This window comes from Podarcis erhardii (assembly GCF_964252035.2).
Source record: "Podarcis erhardii genome assembly, chromosome: 6".
NCBI classification, from domain to species: domain Eukaryota; kingdom Metazoa; phylum Chordata; class Lepidosauria; order Squamata; family Lacertidae; genus Podarcis; species Podarcis erhardii.
Genome location: NC_138510.1, coordinates 88,755,333 through 88,778,555, shown reverse-complemented (window position 1 = coordinate 88,778,555; position 23,223 = coordinate 88,755,333). Strand labels below are relative to the sequence as shown.

At 42.3% G+C, this 23,223-nt stretch overlaps 1 protein-coding gene and 1 long non-coding RNA gene across 2 annotated transcripts in view; both read right to left on the bottom strand.

Moving 5' to 3' along the window:
- The window catches only part of LOC309344016, an 805,887-nt gene that overhangs the window by 24,799 nt on the left and 757,865 nt on the right, over positions 1-23,223 (bottom strand). The window lies entirely within an intron of this gene.
- PTGS2 (prostaglandin-endoperoxide synthase 2) lies at positions 11,008-22,123 on the bottom strand. The gene is made up of 10 exons (XM_081865931.1): positions 21,883-22,123; positions 19,937-20,053; positions 19,701-19,844; positions 18,826-18,969; positions 17,807-17,988; positions 17,048-17,131; positions 16,454-16,700; positions 15,372-15,658; positions 14,930-15,077; positions 11,008-14,038 (listed from the first exon to the last, which is right to left on the bottom strand). The coding sequence occupies exons 1-10, from the start codon at positions 21,932-21,934 to the stop codon at positions 13,635-13,637; spliced, it is 1,809 nt and encodes a 602-aa protein (XP_081722057.1). The 5' UTR covers positions 21,935-22,123; the 3' UTR covers positions 11,008-13,634.

Genomic DNA, 23,223 nt, shown 5'->3' with positions numbered 1-23,223 from the left:
CTGGGAAGGGACCCAAAGGATTGACGCGCAGCGTAAATTAATAATGCAGAGTCTTAAAGAGCTTTACTGAGGTAAAATAAACTTTTTCATAAACAACATGGTTCTAAACAGTTTGACTGAGATTACATACTGCTCACATCTGAGGCAGAAGACAGACTCTGACTGAAATCTTACAGAGAACACACAGAGAAAATGGCTGCTAAGTCACATGGCAGAGTGACTCAACAGTTGCACTTTTAAACCAAAAAACCCACTCTTTAGTGATAAATCAAAACAAACAGCCTTGTATAAGAAACTCGATTGCTCTTTGTTCTGATTCAGCACTAAAGATTGGGTTTCCCCAAGAGGAAGCAATGGGGCAAATGGAGGTGTGGGAAACCCCTAAGTTCAAGGTGCTGGTTTTGCTGTTGAAAGCACTATATGGTTTGGGACCAGGATACCTGAAAGATGGATTCGCCCCTTATTTGCCCAGTCACTACCTGAGCTCTGCAGCTGAGGGCCTCCAGCAGCTAACATCTTATAACAAGGTTCATTCTGCACAATATAAGAACTGAGCCTTTGGTGACACATACCCTGTAGAATAACCTCCTGTCACAACGGGTGACACTGTGGTCTAAACCACTGAGCCTAGGGCTTGCCGATCAGAAGGTTGGCGGTTCAAATCCCCACGACGGGGTAAGCTCCCATTGCTCAGTCCCAGCTCCTGCCAACCTAGCAGTTTGAAAGCACGTCAAAGTGCAAGTAGATAAATAGGTACTGCTCCATCAGGAAGGTAAATGCCGTTTCCGTGCGCTGCTCTGGTTTGCCAGAAGCGGCTTAGTCATGCTGGCCACATGACCCGGAAGCTGTACGCTGGCTCCCTCAGGCAGTAAAGTGAGATGAGCGCCGCAACCCCAGAGTCGTCCACGACTGGACCTAACGGTCAGGGGTCTCTTTACCTTTACCTAAATATTAGACAGGTGCCACCTCTGTTGTGTTTTTGACACCTACTGAAGACCTTCCTTTGAAACAAGCCTTTGAAGTAGACTTTGTCCCAGTGTGCATCAGTATTGGAATTGTTCTTAAGAACATCTGCTGAACATCTACACTTTCAGCTAATGTTCTTAAGATGTTTTTGTTGTTCTGTTGCTTGTTGTTTGCTGCCCTGGGCTCCTTGGGGAGGGAAGGTGGGAGATAAATGCAATAATAATAAATAAGAAACTTCATTCAGCGTCATTATTAGCAACCTGGCAACATGGCTTTCTTCCATTGGTGCTACAGTAGTAAGACACACTAACACCGAAAGGTCTTTCTAGTTGAACTTTTAGTTGTAGAAAAACTCTGGATGAAATTAAGGGGAGTCAACTATTGGCAAAGATGGAGGAAAATGTGATGGCTTACTCCATGCAAATCTTACACAATGGATTTCATTAGTCCAAATATTCGAATCCTTGAATAAGAGTCATTCTGTATGATTTACTGTATTTTTCCGTGTATAAGACTAGGTTTTTAAACCAAAAAATTAGGTTTAAAATTAGGGCTTGTCTTATACATGGGTAGTGTTGAGGGGTGTTTTCTTAATTTGGAGTCCCCAAATATAGGGGGTGTCTTATACATGGGGGTGTCTTATACACCGAAAAATACGGTATAAGCTTAACTAAAACATACGGGTAGAAATTACTCTCATTTGCAGGAGGAAATGTAATGCAAGATCTAAATATACTATGGTTTTCATTCAGCTATTCATCTTTATGCTACTTGCTTGCCAAAATCATTTCCAGGAGGTTTGAAACTATAAAACAAATTATAAAAGCTATGCAAAAATAAAACAGATCCACCAAAGCATTAAAACATTCTTAATTAAAATACACACTGAAACAAGCCACTTCAAAAGCATAGCGATTTAAACAGTTAACGGCAATTAAAACAAGAAGATCAGAAAGTCAAGTTTATCCTGCTCTGTCAAATCCCATTCCATCGTAACCAAAGCAAGCCCCATTGGGTGGGCATGTATAATCTTGTGCACCTGGAAGAGAATTTAATTATTTCAGCAGGTTTTAATCTGATCCTATCACTTCCTTATCTTCACTGCCCCAGAATGGCATTTGATGTATGGTCTCAGAGACTCAAAGTATAAGTGACATTGCAGTTTCTAAACCACACACCCCCTGCCCCCGAACGTGGCTCTAAAAGTTTATTATCATCTCTTAAAAGGATAATTAGCAATAAGTGCTTCCAGAACCACTGGAAATCATTTACCTGCTTTTGCCTCTGCAGCACAGACTGTTCACATATAAATGAGTAGATGTAAAAAAAAAGAGACAAAGCATACAGTGGTTTAAAAACACAAGTCCCAATGCCTCTCCCCATTTTTCAGGCTACACAAATGATATAGAGGGGGAAAGGGGATGGGGGTTGGTCAAGGGTTTGGAAATGGTATAGGTGCAATTTATTCAGAACAAAAGGCTAAATTAATTGTGAACAATGTAGTGACGGAAGAATTTAAGATAGAGAAAGGAACACAACAAGGTTGCCCAATCTCTCCATTGCTTTTTATATCGGTCCTGGAGGTCCTTTTAAACATGATTAGAAGGGACCAATTGGTTAAAGGTATACAAGTCAGAGCTAAACAGTACAAATTGAAAGCATTTGCTGATGATTTGGTATTGACATTACAGGAGCCAGAATCTAGTACTAAAAGAGTATTGGAACTGATTCAAGAATTTGGTCAGGTAGCGGGATTTAAGTTGAACAAGATGAAAACTAAGGTTTTAGAGAAAAACCTAACAGTGACTGAGAGAGAGAGGTTTCAGAAGGAGACAGGATTAACACTGGTTAAGAAAGTGAAATACCTAGGGGTCAATATGACTGCCAAGAATGTGAATTTATTTAAGGATAACTATGAAAAATGTTGGATGGAAGTGAAAAAGGATTTAGAAATATGGTCAAATCTGAAGCTATCATTGCTAGGCCGAATTGCTGCGATAAAAATGAATGTACTGTCTAGGATGTTGTTTTTGTTTCAAACATTACAAATATTGGATAAAATGGATTGTTTCAAGAAGTGGCAGAGAGATATTTCTAGATTTGTCTGGCAGGGCAAGAAACCTCGAATAAAACTTAAGATACTAACTGATGCTAAAGAAAGAGGTGGATTTGCCCTGCCAGACCCAGTGGCATAGCGTGGGTTGTCAGCACCCGGGGCAAGGCAAGTAATTTGCGCCCCCTAACCCGTGGATTTGCGCCCCCTAACCCGTGGATTTGCCCTAACCCCAGATGTTGCACCCGGTGCGGCCGGCCCCCCCTGCACCCCCCACGCTACGCCACTGGCCAGACCTCAAACTTTATTATGAATCAGCCGCTTTTTGCTGGCTGAGAGAATGGTTGCTTCTTGAAAACACTGACGTGTTGGACTTAGAAGGTTTTAACAACGTATTTGGGTGGCATGCATATTTGTGGTATGATAAGGTCAAAGCACATAAAGCGTTTAAAAACCATATTGTCAGAAAGGCACTGTTTAACGTCTGGATAAGATATAAGGACTTGCTCGAAAATAAAACCCTAAGGTGGTTGTCACCAATGGAAGTGAAGGCTCAGAAAAAGCTCAATATGGAAGCCAAATGGCCGAAATATTGGGAAATTTTGGAACAAGAGGGAGATAGATTAAAACTACAGAGTTTTGAAAAACTAAAAAATAGAGAGAGATTGGCTCCATTATTATCAAATAATGGAGGCATATAATCTGGACAAAAAAAATGGCTTCCAGGTGGAAAAATCAAAATTGGAAACAGAACTGTTAGATCCCAAAAGTAAGAACTTGTCAAGAATGTATAACTTGCTGTTGAAATGGAACACTCAGGATGAAATGGTGAAATCAGCTATGATTAAATGGGCACAAGATGTTGGACATAATATTATGATGGCTGACTGGGAACAGTTATGGACCACAGGTATGAAGTTTACGGCATGCAATGCCTTAAGAGAGAATATAATGAAAATGATATACAGGTGGTACATGACACAAGTCAAGCTTGCAAAAATTTATCATTTGCCCGACAATAAATGTTGGAAATGTAAAGAGACTGAAGGTACATTCTTTCACCTTTGGTGGACATGCCCAAGGATTAAGACTTTCTGGGAGATGATCTACAATGAAATGAAAAAGGTATTTAAATATACCTTTCTGAAGAAACCAGAGGCCTTTCTCCTGGGCATGGTCACCCAATTGGTGCCAAAGAAGGATAGAACTTTCTTTATGTATGCTACAACAGCAGCAAGAATACTTATTGCAAAGTACTGGAAGACACAGGATTTACCCACCCGGGAAGAATGGCAGATGAAGGTGATGGACTACATGGAACTGGCGGAAATGACTGGCAGAATCCGAGACCAGGGAGAAGAGTCGGTGGAAGAAGATTGGAAGAAATTTAAAGCTTATTTACAGAAACATTGTAAAATTAAGGAATGTTAGAAGGAGGCTGGAATGATAGTTATGTGGCTTTAGCAGAAATATTATAAATGACTAAGTAAAAATAGATTGTTAATGGATGAAAGGTAAAGTTACATTATATTAAGATAAATTATAGGATAAAAATGGGGAAAGATGGGAAGGACTTGCTGAAATAGCTAACCGAACTAGAATACAAAAAAGGGAGGTGTGGACTTCCGGGTTAGCGCGAACGGCTAATGGCGGATTCCCTCCGAGCTCCGGAGGGAATCGGCTCTACTGAGGACGGGTCTTCCGTGCCGGCGACACGGGGACCCTCAGAAACCGCAGGCGCAGAAGCCTGCGAACTTGGTGACTCGGTGGGCACCTTAAGCGCCCTCCCCGACCCACGAAGAGCCTTTTTAAAGGCTGCGGAGAGGGTACGGAGAGTGGCGTGGTGCTGAGAGTAGACCGCTACCTCAGTGGAGTGAAGCCGCAAGCCATGGCCGGAGAGCGCTGACTTTCTTCCCAAAATTTGGACTGGATAACAAAGGACCCGTGAGTAGTGGAATTTGGACTTTAAAAATTTTATCCTGTGAATTCGGCACGATCGGGGGATGTGTTAAAGGGAAGTCCGCACCCCCTCTACTTATAGACGATTTAAAGCAAGGAACGGAGAATTAAGGCGGAATGAATACTGTTTTGATGATTTAAAAGTTTTTCACAAATTTGATAGAAGAAGATTTTGTGCTGGAGAGAAAGGGAATTTTGGAACTTTGTGTGTAATCCCCCCCAAAAACCCGGGAGTGTCCTATTTGGGTGCCGGAGGAAGAAGTGAAAGGAGTTTGACAGCTGTCAAAGAAGCTGTCAAACGGGCGGACAAAGTAAAGAATTTTGATATTTAACAACTCTTGGAATTAAAGTTGATACATTTGGACTGAGGCGATTGGAAACAAAGTATTGATAATAACAAAGTAACAGATTATTGGAAAAGGACTACTAAATAACTGAAAGCCCCCTAGGGGGAATTAGTGACATTACAATGGCTGCAGAGGGAAAATTACTGGCGGAGATAGAAAAAATGTTCTTTCTCGTGGGAATCCTGCAGGAGCAGAGTATGGCTTTGAGTAAAGTTTTTATGACCTTGAATTCTGAAACAAACAACTCTGCTGAATGCACAAAGGAGACGCATGATAAAAACTCTGCAGCTGAGCAGGAAGAGATGCCTTTGGAATTGACAGAGAAGAAAGAAGGAGTTCAGACACTACAAGTGGAAAATATCAACCAGGAATCTGTATTGTTAGAGTATGAGCAAGAAGACCTTTGGATTACAAACCTGCGAAAGATGAGAAAGAAGAAGAGAGAAGTCCCTGGAGTACTTGGAATATTAAAATTAAAAAGAATAAAGCAACATGATTGGGACTTTCCTCTTGAGTATGGAAAACTAGATGGTCTTTCGCAGCAAACACTCTTTAACATTCTGGATGAAAGAAAATATGATGTGACTCTGACTGAACTCCTTCGGGGTCTTAGGACCAACAAAGAGGACTACCAACATAGTTGGCAGAGAGGGACTGACAGAGAATCAGACGCCTCGGACGTGAGGAATCCGGGCTAAGAACTACTTTTTGTTTGTTTGTTTTTTTTTTTAGACATTTGTCTGGGAAGGGACAGAAACCGGGGCAGGGGGGGGAGAGAATAGAACTATAAAATGTTTTGTTTTGTTTTACTTGGTCAATGTGACCTATAATTAATATAATAAAGGGAAAATTTGTGGAGGGGAAGTTAGATCGACCTTAAAAAAAAAAGAAATTAATGATTATAAGAGAATTGGATAAGTTGAATATAGATAAACAAAAAGAATTTAATTTTTAAAAAACAATATGAATATCTTTAAGAGGTTAGGTAAGAACTTGCTGAATTAATTTTGGAACTGGGATGTAAGAGGAGGGGGTGGGGGGAAGTCAATGAAAGTGGGTAAAGAAAATTAGGGTATGTAATTGTATTTGTGTGTTTGTGTGTTCTTGTCTTTGTGTGTGTGTTTGTTGTTATAAAATGTAAAAACCCAATAATTTTTTTTTTTTTTTTTTTTTAAAGGGAGGTGTGAGGAGGTCAAGGAAACAAGTAAATGAAAGATAAGTTATGGGAAGGTTCGTTGTGTTTTTTTCCAATTGTTTATATTTCTCTGTTTTTCTGTTTTTTATAATTATTTTTTTCTTTTTTCTTTTTTCTTTTTTCTATATTGTGATGTGTTGTTTAGTTTTTGTTCAACTTGGTGTTTTCTCTTTTTCTTTTTGTAACCTTTAAAATTTTAATAAATATTATTAAAAAAAAAAAGATATAGAGGGGGAAAGGCTGTTATTAGCTCCAAGATCAAACACTTTTAAAGCTTCCTGCCCCTTGCTCTCCCTTATATATCATTTCCTTCCCAATGAGAAAATCAACCAGAGATATTGAGGAAAGGGTATGAATGGGGGCATAATCTTTAGTTAGTGTTTCATTAATCTTTTCAGAATGAGTGCACAGAATGCAGAATACAGGCATTTTTCTCTACGTTTGACTTTTGTTAAAGGAAATTAAGCCTAATTCAGACAACACAGGTATCGAGGAGACAAAGCCAGAAATAATTATATTCAGTTAAATTACATTCATAGATACAAGGATAAAACCACTCATGCTCTTACAGTCCAAACAGAGCGCTCTAAACTCTTATCTGTAGAGCTCCTGCTAAGTCTTCTTCTCCCCTTCAACTTCATTGTCCACCTAACCTGTCCATAAAATGCCTCTTAGGGACAGCTGTGTGAAACTTTCAGGAAACTTAGACGTTAACCTCTTATTTCAGGATTACTTAAACATTTCCAAACACCACCAGTTGTTTTCAGTGGTTTTTAGCCACTTCGATCCATAACTGTAACCCCAAATCGTTCTTAAATACCGAAGGAACTCCTGGAAGAGACTACCATGAGAAACATCTTGGAAGTACATTTTAACAGCCCAATCCCATCCTTACTCAGAAGTAAATCCTGTTGCACTCAGCGGGACTTAGGTTGAAGCAAGAGGGCACACAACTGCAGCACAACAAAGCACTGGCTTTTGTAAATGGTTATAACTAATTTAAATGGGTCAACAGAGGAGGAGAAAAAGGAGGCACGATGCTCACCTGCTTGGCTGATGGCAGAGAGAGAAAACAGAACAATGCAGGTTAAAAACATTTCCTAACTTTGAGGAGAAAGTAGCAGACTCAGCTTCTGTTATTTAGTATATAATATGATGATATGATATGATATGATAAATATTAATATAAATATAATATTATAATAAAGATAAATTCCTGAGGAGTTGTGGCACAATGACTCCTACTCGTTGTTTACCCCTGCAGGATTAGCAATTTCTGCTCTTGGTGCTAATTTTGTGTCTGGAGTAGGTCCAGTAGATGATCTGCCTTTATGGACCAGTTAGCGATGGCTTATAAACCTGAAGCAAGCAAACTCCACCCCTTATTCATAACAAACTAAGGGTGGCAGAGTGTGTGTGGGGGTGATCAATTAAAGTTGGAACAGATTATTCTCGTGTTCCCTTTCAACTCTGTTATTCTTTCTCCATAAACAATTGTATCAGCCCCGTGGTTTTCCATGGATCTGAGGGCAATGAAACAATCGCTGAGATGGCTAGAGCACCGGTGGTGGATAACTCATTCTGTAGCTGACCGGACACGAGTTAGAGCTCAACGTCGAGCCTACCAAGTGGCGGTAGCGACGGCAAAGAAGACTTTCTTCACTGCCTCTATTGCATCTGCAGAAAACAGCAGCAGGAGACTTTTTCAGGTGGCTCGCAATTTAGCGGAACCACCTGCTACATCGGGGCCCAGAACGGGCCACATGATCTCCTGCAATGATTTTGCAAAGTTTTTTTGCAGATAAAGTCGCTCAGATTCGGGAAGAGGTAGACTCCACCGTGGGAGCCGGGCCGGGGCGGGAGAGTGCTAGAGTCCTGTCTAGTCAAGTTGCGTGGGATCAGTTTCAATCTGTTACCTCCAAGGATGTGGACAGGCTGCTTGGATGAGTGAAACCAACCACCTGTCTCCTTGATCCTTGCCCATCCTGGCTTATAAAAGCTAGCCGGGAAGGGCTGGGCGATGGGCTTCGCAGGGTGGTGAATGCTTCTCTCTGTGAGGGAGCCTTCCCAGACCCGCTGAAAGAGGCGGTTATCAAACTGCTTCTTAAAAAAACATCTTTAGATGCTGCCAATATGCCCAACTATCGCCCAGTCTTAAATCTTCCATTCTTGGGCAAGGTGATTGAGCGAGTGGTTGCTGAACAACTCCAGGCACACCTGGAAGAAGCGGACCATTTGGATCCCTTCCAATTGGGATTCAGGCCTCATCATGGGACTGAAACTGCCTTGTTCGCACTGGTTGATTATCTCCGGGGGGCTAGGGACAAAGGTAAGAGCCTTTTCCTAGTTCTGCTGGATCCCTCAGCAGCTTTTGACACCATTGACCATAACATCCTTCTGGTCCGTCTAGAGGGGCTGGGAGCTGGGGGCATTGTTATACAGTGGTTCCGCTCCTTCCTCCTGGGCCGTGTTCAGAAAGTGGTGGTGGGGGATGAGTGTTCAGACCCCTGGGCTCTCACTTGTGGGGTGCCTCAGGGTTCTGTCCTCTCCCCCATGCTTTTCAACATCTACATGCAGCCACTGGGAGAGATAATCAGGGGGTTTGGGCTGGGTGTTCATCAGTATGCGGATGATACCCAGCTCTACCTCTCTTTCAAATTGGAACCAGTGAAAGCGGCGAAGGTCCTGTGTGAGTGTCTGGAGGCGGTTGGAGGATGGATGGCAGCTAACAGATTCAGGTTGATTCCTGACAAGACAGAAGTACAGTGGTGCCTCGCAAGACGAAATTAATCCGTTCCGTGATTCTCTTCGTCTAGCGGTTTTTTCGTCTTGCGAAACAAGCCCATTGACAGCTTAGCGGATTAGCGCTATTAGCGGTCTAGTGGCTTTTAGCGATCAGCTGAGAAGCGGCTTATCAGCGGATCAGCTGTTAAGCGGCTTAGCAGCTTAGGAACAGGGCGAAAAAAGCGGGGGGAAACCCGCGGGAACTCGCAAGATTTTTTCGTCTTGCGAAGCAACCCCATAGAGAAATTCGTTTAGCGAAGCGCCTCCAAAACGGAAGACCCTTTCGTCTAGCGGGTTTTCCGTCTTGCGAGGCGTTCGTCTTGCGGGGCACCACTGTACTGTTTTTGGGGGACAGGAGGCGGGCAGGCATGGAGGACGTCCTGGTTCTGAATGGGGTAACTGTGCCCCTGAAGGACCAGGTGCACAGCCTGGGAGTCATTCTGGACTCACAGCTATCCATGGAGGCGCAGGTCAATTCTGTGTCCAGGGCAGCTGTTTACCAGCTCCATCTGGTACGCAGGCTGAGACCCTACCTGCCCGCCTCCTGTCCCCTGCTTGGACTACTGCAATGTGCTCTACGTGGGGCTACCTTTGAAGGTGACCTGGAAACAACAACTAATCCAGAATGCGGTAGCTAGACTGGTGACTGGGAGCGGCTACTGAGACCATATAACACCGGTCTTGAAAGACCTGCACTGGCTCCCAGTACATTTCTGAGCACAATTCAATGTGTTGGTGCTGACCTTTAAAGCCCTAAACGCCTTCTGGCGTTTCCCTCGCTGCGAGAAGCCAAGTTACAGGGAAGCAGGCAGAGGGCCTTCTCAGGAGTGGCACCCGCCCATGTGGAACGCCCTCCCACCAGATGTCAAAGAGAAAAATAACTACCAAACTTTTAGAAGACATCTGAAGGCATCCCTGTTTAGGGAAGCTTTTAATGTTAATAGGTTATTGTATTTTAGTGTTTTGTTGGAAGTCGCCCAAAGTGGCTGGGGATACCCAGCCAGATGGGCGGGGTATAAAAATAAATTATTATTATTATTATTATTGAAGCTTTTCTTTTCTTATTTATCCATCCCCTTTGTGACCTCCACTTCACTGCGTTTTTCGAAGTCTACCTAGCCTAGAGATGGTAGACCTGTTCTAGCTGGACTGTGCCCACCCCGCTCCCCTAGGTGTGTTTCACATCACTTTCAAACTTTGGCTAGAGACAAATGAGGAACAGCTTAAGGATTCCAACAGGTGTGATGCCTGTTTGAGAATCAGACAGTAGGACTGACCACCAAAGTGTAGGATACAAATATCCTTTGGATAACTCTCGTGTAAAAACCCGACACTGGAAATGCATTGAGTACACATAAATTGGAATGGTAAGAAAGCCTTAGTCAATGGGAATCTTGGGTACATGCACCCATGTTGGAGATGTTCAGGGCCTGTAGTTGAATGTGGTACTCCAGGATAATGTTGGCCTCAGGATTCTCTCATCAGATCCCTCTCCCAGACCACATCCCTGAGTAGTTCTCCCTGGGGAGAATGTGCCCTTGAATTGCAGCAACAACTTTTGCCTTCCTGAACACAGGAAGGCAAAAGTTGTGTGTATGTGTGAGTGCAGAAACCCGACTTCTGCATGGCTACAAAAACGCCCCACCTCCTTGCACTAGTGTTCATTGCAATGGGATTTGAAAAATGCAGAAGACACCAAATAATTAGCTTTCAAATAATTTATTTGTAGAAGTACACTTTGCACATCATGGAACGTTAAAAAAACAACACCACCAAACAGTTTTAAAACTATAGTAATAAATAAGTCCACAATCCAGAGAATATGCTGAAATCCCATTGATGTTAACAACAACACAAACGTGACTTAACTTTAACTGGATTGCGGTCATTACAAAATTCTTCCCTGTGCATAATCTGGCATCATTCTAAACGCCCAACCAAGACCAGCAGGCTGGGATAAATAATACTTTGGGTTTTTTTAAAAAAATGGAAATATTACAGGAACAAAATGAGGCTGCGTGATGCATATCCAGTGAACTTAATGCAGAGGAAGACAGAATTCCATAAAACTGGCACCATATAGTGAACTACAGCTATTTAGAACACACACGGCACTTGCAAGTAATGTACAAAAATGTTTTTTGGTTTTTTTTAAAGAAAGGTTCCAAGAAAAACAGGCTCACAATCTAATAATTACAAGAGACATGGAAGAGGAGACAGCACTGAGTAGGTTGTAAAAGCTTGTGGGGAAAGAACAGTGAACACGAAGTTCAGGAACTGGCAGGACTAGTGTCCTAATTTCAAAGAGAAAAACTTAAATGGGAGAAGTGATAGGCATCAGAAAGAGATGAGGTAACTTCTAGGCCTGAACTAATCAAAAGAACAAAGAGGAATGGAATAGTGTGTTCTCAAAAAGGACAATTAGCCCTATAATCTGTGGGCACAAACCACCAGAAGTTCTCCTGAGCAACCTCCACTGAGTGCTACAAAAAGCACAAAAAGCAGATATCATGGAGTTTTCTCAAGCGTTTCCTGGTGACTTTTGTCCATATTTCATTGGGTTACACCAATATTTCCTTTTCCAGCAATTTTTTTTTTCTTTAGCACTTTGCTTTAACAGATAATCATTCTATCAATTTCCAGAGTACAAATAACAGAGGGTTTTTCAACCAAGAGGGCCAGTAACGTACGGGCTTCAGAACCATACTATTAAACATGCATTTCTTAAGCAATATGAAAGGTTTAATACCTACAATATGAGAATAAGGTTGCATTTCCCAAGTTAGCAGTCCATTAATTAGCATCTAATTGAATGTGTAAAATTGACAATACCCAAGTTATTAATTGACGTGCCTGTTGGTTTACTTGAGGAATTATGTTTATTAGCCAACTTGAAAAGTGGAATAGATTTTTTTAAAAAAATATAGAAACTGAAGTATAATAATATTAACAGAAATGCAGTGTCAGTATCCAAAAATTGAAATGGCCTTTGTATACATAAAGTGCTGTGTTTAAACGGGGCTTGGGAACCTACAGTACTGGTCTGTATCTCAAGTCATATCGATTTGAGTCCTAAATGACATCTGAAACTCCAGTTCTTACTTATGGGAGAGATGTATCTCACCCATCACATTACATAGGCATCTCAAAAGAGGCAGCACAACTATCTCACTGGCTCCTCTATGGAGTTTCAAACACCTGAAGGCACTTTAGGGTTCAGAAAGAATGGGTTTAGTGTTATATTCTACAAAAAAGGTTGTCCACCCTTGCTCTGTATAGAGCCTTTGAGTCTCTGCAAGGACATTAAAATGATATGGATCTACTCTTTATAATTGAAAACTATTAATTTGGGAGGAAAAAGAAAGGACTGGTTTTTGTGTTGGTTTTTTACATCTTCTTAATTATAATGAAAGAGAAATCTACAGTTCCAAGCCTTTGTTTGGAGCATTAAAACCAAAGAGTAAAATTTCATCTTCCAGTCACCATTACATAGAGCTAGGGGGGAACTTTCCATTAAAAAGCAATTGAGATTCTGCAGAGACTGCAAGCTCCTATACATTTCATGAGTTACATGTGAATGGTTTCACTGAGTTGCGTCCTACACATTTGGGGTTTTACTCTTAGAAGAGGAAGGAACTGTGTGTGCAATAAAAGGGAAGTGCAGTTATAGACACACACAAAATGAAGATCAGTCCATTATCAAAACCTATTGCTGTGTCACATGGGAGAGGTAGTGAAAATAAATTTTCCTTTTTCCCAAATTTGCATCCATGCTCCCTCTCAGTTTAAGTGTTTGTGCACCTTACCGAGTTTACTATAAACAGGGGGTAAAAATCCTTAACTCTGGCTAAACCATAGGGATTCTTTTTGTCCTACATTCATTTTGTAAAGTACAAAGATTTCTGTAAAAGGACAGTTTTCATGAGCACAGATTTCCAGAATTGTTCTGGATTTTTGTTGCTGTTTTTTTTAAAAAAAGCAGAGCCTTCCAGACTCTCAGATAACAGCACGTAACATGGTTTTGTATTTAGGATCATATCTGTCAAGTTTAAGAGGCAGAAGTATTGTTTATGTTCAAGTTTAAGCAGCAGATCTAATGCCCTGATCCATTTTGGAATACATCTTTCTGGTACAGAAGATAGTCTTAAAAACCAAGGGATCCAGTCCTACAAATCTAAGCAGAACTCCCCCCTTTAAGTCTGGCATCGTGAGTTAGATGCCAAGGCACAGGAAAAAAAAAATCCATGGTGTTTTGCCTGAACTATAAATAACAACAAAAACAACAATATAATAGATATCATAAATAAATAAATATACAAATAGCTGTTCCCTATAGTTCAGCAGAGCGCTCTTTTAGTAGCACAGCTCGGCCGATCTCGTCTCTTGCTGTGCTGGAGGTGCTGACGTTATTCGTTGCTGCTGTTTCTGGGTTTAGGACGTGGAAAGCCACAAGAGGACAGCCCTGCACATTGTTGCAGATAAGGTTTTGGATGGAGGCTGTGTTCACTATGTCAAAGCCAACTTTGCCCCCAAAGGTGCTGGGCTTCCAGTACTCTGGTGAGCAGATGACATTTCCCATGAGACCTTTCAGGGAGAACGGTGCCCCAAGTTCTATCATGGTCTCACCAAAGATGGCTCCAGGACGTGGTTTTTCAACAAGGAGGGCTGGATAGAGCTCCATAGCATCAATATCCCCATAGAGTTCTTCAAGTTCTGCAGCCATTTCTTTCTCTCCTGGAATAGAGAGACAAAAAAAACCACAACCACATAGTAGTAAAACTTCAGCCTTTTTCTCCACAGTTTTGTATTCAGTTCTAAATCACTAAGTAATTATTCTAGAAGATTCTGAAAAGGAGAATGGAAATGGCCTTATAGAGGACAGGGAGAGGCTTCTAGCTGTTGCAAAAGCTTCCATGAAAGTAATACAGAAGAAAATAATAGAGAGAAAAAGAGAGAAATACAAGTCTGTAATTCTAGAGAAAAGTTGCATCAGCAGGGGGAAAAATCAATGCACTTGGAGAAGAATGAGTAAAATAACAACTCTCTAAGACATCTTCACAAGGACTTTGATTGACACAAAATTTTCTTCATGAAAACTCTAATGTAGAAGCTACCCCCATAGAGTCTATTTTCTTCCTTTTCCTCCTTAGAACGTAGTTTTCCTTTTGAACGTCTCTCATTGCAGATTGAAATGACAGTGAGGAATCTTGTCAGAGGAGGTGCAACTACCCAATCTCCAATGAAAGACAACAGAGCCTTTCTACAAGAACTCAACACTTTTTTTCAAACAACAAGTTCTTGAAATACTGAGTAATTCATTTATTGGTTATATTGCTTGAATCTTGGATTTGTATTTGAACATTTGAGCGCCAACTTGAGGGCCTTTTGGGATGAGAGGCAGAATAGAACTGAACTATGACCTAAGTCTAACTCAACCCATTGGAGCATCTAACCTTTAGCTGCCTACACAATCCCAGACCTGCTAATTGCTGTCCCTTAATTGGAGATGCCAAGAATTGGACCACAAACATCCCCATGCAAAGCAGAAGTTTGATCTCTAAGCTGTGGAGCCTTGCCCCCCAAAATGAAGCTCTTGTTTTTCTATAAGTAGAGGACAAGTCTTACCTGTGAGCTCTTCAAATGACTGAAAGGGTTTCAGCATAAAGTGCTTCCGATACTCATTCAAGGAGCGGTATCTCATCTGTCGGCTTTGATCAATGGAGGCTTTCGCTACTTTCTGCACCGCAGCAGGGACATTCCTACCACCAGCTACCTGTTACCAAAGAAATTGAGGTATATGAGAAACCACATGGAGATCAGAACTTCAAGCCCCTTTGAAATCAGATGGACCTCAAACATTTATCCATCTCTTGGATTTACAGTGAGAAATATGACAGAGAAAGCTGAAGGCAGTCTAAAACTGTGCCACAAATTCCCCCTTTCCCTAATCATTCTTCCCGTGCTCAAAACATTTTCAGATATTGGAGTGACTTAACAGGAGGACAGTTGTATCATGTTGCCTCAAGATGAAGGCTATGCAATTTCTTAGTAGGAAATATATTCTTACCCTTCCAGCCCTTTGCCTGGAGAAGGATTCCACCATATGGGAAAGACCATGTTCTAACATGATGGAGTTGTTATAGATGAACTGCTGGTATGTGTACTCTTGGTCATGAATCTGGAAGGTATCAGGGAGGAGAGGGTGCCAGTGGTAAAGGGTGTTGAATTCTGCCGCTATTCTGTTCTGATACTGGAATCTCTGGTTGAAGAGCAGCTCTGGGTCAAACTTCAACTTGAAGTGGTAGCCACTCAGGTGCTGCACGTAGTCTTCAATCACAATCTTGATGGTCTCTCCTGTTTCCCCACAGAAAACAAAAGTCAGTCAGTATTTTCATTTCTAAAACAATAAAAGGGTAAAGGATTCCTGGACGGTTAAGTCCAGTCAAAGGCGATTATGGGTTGCGGCCCTCATCTCTCTTCAGGCTGAGGGAGCTGGCATTTGTCTACAAACAGCTTTCCGGGTCATGTGGCCAGCAGGACTAAACAGCTTCTGGCGCAAAGGGGAAACCGTAATGGAAACCAGAGCGCACAGAAATGCCATTTGCCTTCCTGCCGCAGCGGTACCTATTTATCTACTTGCACTGGCATGCTTTTGAACTGCTAGGTTGGCAGGAGCTGGGACAGAGCAAAGGGATCTCACCCTGTTGCGCGGATTCAAACCGCCGACCTTCCAATCGGCAAGCTCAAGAGGCTCAGTGGTTTAGGCCACAGCACCTCCTATTCCCTTATATTTCCTAAACAATATTGCATGCTGAAGAATACAAGAATGGCCTTCCTGATTCAGACCAAAAATGCATTTTGACTGGCAACACATTTCCAACAGTGGCCAACAAAATGTCCCTGGGAAACTCAGAATCAAGGCAAAAGGGTAATAAGCCATTCTTTCAGGTTCCTATTCAGTATTCATACAACCTATTGCCTCTATACATGGACATTCTGCTTAGACAACATAGGCAACAGATGATGTTGGGCCATAAATTTGTCTCAACCCATTTAAAGCCATCTTAGGTCATGGCCATCGGCACATCTAGCAGCAGCAAAATTCCATCGAGTAATTGTATGTTAACCATGAGCATTTGTAAGAATTACCTGTTAAGATCAGCCGGGCAGTTTGGAACAGCTGCTCATCATCCCATTCTGGATGCTCGCCCTTCAGAATGTCACAGACCCGGTTGTGTTCCCGGAGCCATAACGTGGCGTACATCATCAGCCCTGGAACCAAACCAAAGACCTCTTGCCCTACAGAAAATTTCAGGTGCTCAGGGACATGTGGTGGGTAGATCATTTCTGCCTCAGTTTCTTTGACCGTAGGTGGGTACATCTCTCCATCGATCATCTGTAATTACAAAATAAATAAATGAGCATGGCAGCATATAGAATCTTCTATCATACTGAATTTCAGCCAAGAATACTAAAATCCAGTGAAAATATAATATGTTTCTACTGGTCAATTTCCAGTGGTTTTCAAGTACAGATGTTTATTGTAAATTGTAGCATTGATCTAGATGCACATAGTTATCTAGTAAGAATAGGGTGTCTGATGCAGTTATTGAAATGCCTGTGGACCTTCTCTGCATCAGAGGAAACACGAAAGCTCCTCTCTTCCTGGTAAAGATGTTAACATAAGTGATGCCCTCGTTTTCTCAGCACACTGCAGAAATTTCAGAAGGAATCCAAACTAACCTGAAATTTCAGCTTCCCGTCCTTAAACAGTCTGAGTTTCATCTGCCTGTCCAAAGTTTCTCCATAGATGTGATTTAGATCAACCTGTTGAAAAAATAGGAACATCAAAGTCTAATTTTAATTTGTCAGATGAGACAGAAAAACAATTAGATTCACCCTCTAAATGTTTCAGAACATAATATGTTGCAGTGACATTCCAATGGAAGAGAGAGTTCTCTCCACTCATTAAAAGTGTTGGAAAACAATGTTATTTCTCAAATGTCATTACCGATAAAATTTGGGAAGGGCAGCTCTTTCAAGTTTTTGCGCTGTCCTCAATGACAACTTCAAAAAGCAGGAGCCCTTGTAAACAACCACTATTACAACAGTATAAATCACCACCACCCTTGCTTAAAGTGTTATCTTAGAAAGTTGTGCTGCAGACAAAACCGGTTTATAAACAGACACACCGACTGCATTTTTCACCCCAAATTCAGGGATGCAATAGTTATTTTTCCATAAATTGAGGAGAACCTAATTGCTATGCATTTTAGAGACTGACCAAATAAAGTCAAATGGTTCTCCCACACAGTGGGAACATCAGATTGTGGGAACAGGCTATTCTGAGGTTATGCAAGAGAGATTTGCTGTACATTGTGCCTATTACAATATTGATGCAACTCCTTTGTGGACGGCAAGATATCCCTCTCACCGCAGGAGTTGATAAAAAGGTTTGTTTGCAATAACTCATCAGTCCAAGTCACAGTTCTGCCATCTTACCCCATGTCCAAGAGCTTTGGTGAAGGCTGGTCCTTTGTGATGATCTGTCTTGAAGAACTGGTGGGTGAAATGCTGGGCAAAGAATGTGAACATGATATTTGTGCCTTGTGGGTCCGGAATAAATTTTCTCCGCAGTAGAAATTTCTCTACAATGAGCTTGGAATCGGGAAGCTCCTTCTTACCTGCAATGCAAAGCAATCATTTATTTTTCTGACACCCAAAGGGAGTAGAGCGGGGGTCAGCATTTTCAGCAGGGGGCTGGTCCACTGTCCCTCAGACTTTGTGAACGAATTCCTATGCCCCACAAATAATCCAGAGATGCATTTTAAATAAAACCACCCATTCTACTCATGTAAAAACACCAGCCAGGTCCGACAAATAACCCAGAGATGCATTTTAAATAAAAGGACACATTCGAATCATGTAAAGACATGCTGATTCTCAGACTGTCCACGGGCCAGATTGAGAAGCCAATTGGGCTGGATCCAGCCCCCGGGCCTTAGTTTGCCTACCCATGCACTAGAGACTGAATAACTGCAGCCGTTTCCTGTCTGTTCTACAGGAGTTTGACAGGAAGAATTAAAAATGTCAAACCCCAGCTTAATGCATGTTGATAGCTTCTTTGCAGTTTGGAAACCTGTCCAATTGTTAATTATCATATTAAATATACTGGTAGTTGTCTTGGTTTAAACCTGTTAGTTATTCATTTGGTTGCCAATATACACACAACTTGTTGGCTGATTAACAACCACAGCAAATTTTCTCTTCCTTTGACAAAGGAAGACAGAACGTTTCGCTGGGAAAATATATGCTGCAACGCACACTCAGTATCGTGTGTTTCTCCTTCAGACATATTTTCTAATGTTTAAGCTGTTTTCAGGCATTCACTGAACATAATTAACTATTGCATTGAGAAAGGAGGTCAGCGTTGCCCCCACTGGCCTTGTGTACATACAGGAGGAATAATATTTCATTTTGTCTTACATTCACATGCACAGATCCCCCCCCCCCCATCTTACCTTTCACACCCATAGGGGTTGGGCAGTTGTGGTCTACCGGCGGAAGAGTTCTAGTATAGTAAGAAAGGTTCGAATAGGCTTCCCAGCTTTTGTAACCATAATGGCTGTTATATGTTGGTGGGCTCTCTATTAAATGGGATCTTGCTGGAAGGGGAGAGAAAGAACCAGGAAAATTATGACCATGCTTAAATGACCACAGTATGGAGACAGAGAACCTTCCTAACAAAACTTCCCACACAGTCTAATTTCACAGTCTAAGCCCCACGGGGGTGGGGGGGGGGTAAGCATCTGACCTTGAAAAATCCATTTTCAGAAGTGACGTGGAATGTAAAAATCCATTTTCAATTTTACTCTCTTTGCATTTTTGTCTCTTGGGTCACAACTACGCCGAAAGATTCTTACACTTAAAATGTCCATCAATGGTTTCTCTCAGATTCCCAAGAACTGGAGTTTGGCAAGGGTGCTCAAAACTCTTTGACAGAGATTCCCCACCCCTGTCACAGAACTACAGTAATCCAAAGAGAGGAAATTACCGCTAAACCTATTTTCAGTGTGTACCATACATGGACTTTGAAGAAAGCTTTGAACTTTTGCTCTTATCTTCAAAAAGAGGCAGATGGCACCCAAAGAAGGAGCTTGACTTAGCCATTGCTTTGCCTAATGCCATTTATTAGAAGACTGAGTGGCTAGAGTGTGGTTACTGCATTAGATCAAAATAAATTGCAACCAACATATAGCACCCCCAAGCTTAAGCCTCCAAGTCCAATGCTCATTTACCCGAGAGCAAGTGCCAATGAACTCAACGAGACTTACTTCTGAGTAGACGCATACGGGACTGTGCTGTAAAAGTAGCATCAAGAGAGAGGGATACTTACACATCAATACGTATCTCATGATAGCATTGTGGAGGAAAGGGAAGTTGTTGATGACATCCCAGACTGCTTTGAAATGAGTGAGAAGGTAGTGGACTGTGGACGGCGTGGGTTTCAGCGTCACTTTCAGCCAAGTAAAAAATTCCGCTGCAAGGAACGAAGCACAATGAACATTAGCAAAAAACTGTTAAATGCTCCTAAATGCTAATTGTGCAAGCGTAACTTTCTGGAATACGTACGTGTAGTGCAGTTTTCCCCGTAATAACCAGTCCGCGTACAGTCACATTCATAGCGGTCAAATCCTGCTGTCATGCAGACTCCTCTGTTTTGGCATGGATTTGAGCAGCAAGGATTAACTGAAAGGGAATAAAGAGGTGTGCTGTCAAAGCGAGATCTAGAGTCTTATAAAGGCCCTTGGACCAGTGCTAATTTGATTAGTTCCCTAGAGAACAACTGCCACTTGATACCATCATATTATATTTGCCCACAGAATGCATCCAGGCTTTCTAGTTTGTTAGTGCATCATGCACATGAGGTTATGGTATAGTTGTTGGAAGCATGAAGAAGCAGCAGGAGGCAGATCTAACTATCTTGGGTGGAAAGAATCCCAATTTTGGAAAATAGTTCTAAACGCAGCTGCCTACAGAATCATCACTAGCGCCCCTGTATTGTTGCTGGGGAAATGATTTCTGCCGTAGCTGCTGCTTTTGCAGACACACTAACACCGAAGAGTCATTTCATAAGAACTTTTAGCTGGAGAAAAACTCTTCTCGAAATTGATGGGGAGTCCGCCCTAGGCAAAGATGGAAGAGAAGGCGATTACCTACTTCATACAAACCTCAAAGAATGGATTTCACTAGTCGTGATATTTAAATTCTTGGGCAATAGTCTTTCTTATGAAACATGTACAACTTTTACTAGATCATGTTAGTAGAAATTAGTACCACCGGCAGGAACAAAGGCAGGCAAATATAACACGCATCCCTGAAATGTAATAAAGTATTCATCTAGGACATTATATTGTGTATCTAAGGCTACAACCCCTATATCTGAGAACAAGCTCCAATTAGGCTTCCTCCTCTGATTAGACATTTATAGGTTTGTGCTCTAAGAAACTTAAGTTCACTTTCCAGTGAACATAATGATACCAGCAGCTTCTAATAAAGTCTCAGAGTACTACCAGCGCTGATGTCTAATCCTTCCTCTATGCCACCGTCCCCCCCCAAAGCGATTCTAAAAGTTTCTGACCGTCTCCTAATAAGATACTTAGCAAGATCCACTTCCGAAAATCACTGGTAACCATTTACATGCAATTGACTCTGCAGCATGGATTATCCATACATAAATAAAAGAATGTAAAAAAGAAAGAAAGCACACACTAGTTTGAAAACAGAAGTTACGGTGCCTCTCCCCATTTTACAGGCTAGGCAAATGAGGTACAGAAAAAGGCTGTCCTTAGCACCAGCATCAAACACTTTTGATGCTTTCAGCTCCTTGCCCTCCCTTACATAACTTTTCCTGGCCAAGGAAGAAGAAAGGGTATGAATGGGCATAATATTTAGTTACTGCTTCATTAATCTTTTCAGAATGAGTGCACAGGAGGCAGGAGGAAAAGCACCAGGAGATACTGGTTTTTTCCTCTACATTTGCCTTCTGTTAAAGGAAATTAACCCTAATTCAGACAACATAGGTGCTGAGGAGACAAAGCCAGAAATAATTATATTCAGTTAAAATACATTCATAGATACAAGGATAAAACCACTCAAGTTCTTACAGTCCAAAAGGAGTCCTCTAAATACTTATATCTATAGACCCTGACTAAGACCCTACATGACATTTTTTCCCTAACCTAACCTGACCCAAAAAAATACTTTTTGGGGGACTGTCAGCACTTTTACAAGTTAACCTCTCATTTCAGGGTTACTTAAACATTTCCAGGCTCCTTCAAAGTTCAAGCCTGCATATATTGAAACAAAACAGCATCCGTGCTCTGAATGGTAAGTGTACCATTCTTAAAAACCCGAAAAGCGCCAGGAAAAAGACAAAATGAGATAGCAATGCGCAACCCTAGGAAGCCAGTAGGATTTGCACCGAAGGTAGGTGCCCCCCCATCCCAGCTCAACACAGCGCTGGATTTTTTTGTAGCTAGCACAGACTTAATTTTAAAAAGATCAGCGGCACTCACCTGCTTGGCTGATGGCCAAGATAGAAAACAAGACAACGCAGGGTGCAATCATTTTTGGCGCACAAAGTAGCAGGCTCAGCTTCCGAAATCGCGGATATGATAAAATAAATAATAATATATTATTATTATATAAATAGATATTCCCGAGGAGGAGCTTTCACTAGTTGCCCAGCGCCGTTCAGGATCCGCAGCTTGTGCTCTTGAAGAGATCCCCGAGTCTGGAGCAGCTGGCGCGGACCTGCTGCCTTTATGCGCAGCCGGAGTGACTCACGATTGCGCGCAGGAAGCGAGCAGGATCCGCCCCCGGAGACGCAAGTGGGGGTGGCGCGGATGCAAGGAACATTTGGCACTCGCTTTCCCCCCGCAGGTTTGCACGGATTCGCACCGCCCCAAAGCTGGGCGATCCCTTTCGTTCCGCTTTGAAATCGAAGCGAAGTAGGCTTGTGCGCTGAACTTCGCTGCATTTGCCACGGGAAAGGGAGAGAGAGAGGTGGGGACGGAGAGGGATATTGCGCGATGGGGTTTGTGGAAACGTGGGAGAACGTTTCACTGATCTTTTTCTTGCCCGACATGGGACTCGGACCCACGACCCTCATATTCAAGAGTCTCCTGCTACTCTCTGAGCGATCTCAGAGGTGGAGCCTGCGCGTAAAGAGTCGCCAGGTGGGGCCGTGAAGTTAGAGGCAGAAGCAGATCCGCAAACGCCGATTCTTGCTAGGGTTAAGTTGGTCGACTTCTTGCTGCGGATCCCAAGCCTGCGGAGGATCACTGTAAGGAAGGCCAGTGCCTTCCGGCAAGATCTTCGCGTTTTTGCCTGCTTACCTGCTACAGGTGATTCTTCCGGCAGGCAATGTCTGGGTTGGCTTCCAACGCAGACGCTTCCTCGCCACCGCGCTCCTTTCTGACATTTTTAACTCGGATCCTGAAATAACGGCATGCTCCGAGTTGACTCGCAGCTCCAAAATCTCTCCAAAGCCTCCTATAAGTCCCCCCCCCCCCAAATCACACACACACTTCCGACCCAGTCCCCACTTCCGATTCACAAACTGGATCGCTGGGAGTGAGGCTCAGTCAGAAAATTTGGGATATCATGAAAGGACAGCAAATGGTTAGAACAGATTATTATTGTTGCATTTTTGCTTCCCCGGGTATATAGCCTTGGATGCCACATGATTTGGGTTGGATAGCATTTGTTACACAATGTACAGTGGTACCTTGGGTTAAGTACTTAATTTGTTCGGGAGGTCTGTTCTTAACCTGAAACTGTTCTTAACCTGAAGACCACTTTAGCTAATGGGGTTTCCTGCTGCCGCCGCGCCGCCGGAGCCCGATTTCTGTTCT

Excerpts from the sequence above, each read along its gene's own strand:
- PTGS2 (XM_081865931.1), bottom strand. The coding sequence starts at position 21,934 with ATGATTGCACCCTGCGTTGTCTTGTTTTCTATCTTGGCCATCAGCCAA. Across the intron at positions 19,845-19,936 it reads CGGGGAAAACTGCACTACAC|CGGAATTTTTTACTTGGCTG; the intron begins GTACGTATTCCA and ends CGTTCCTTGCAG. Across the intron at positions 16,701-17,047 it reads ACGGGAAGCTGAAATTTCAG|ATGATCGATGGAGAGATGTA; the intron begins GTTAGTTTGGAT and ends TTGTAATTACAG.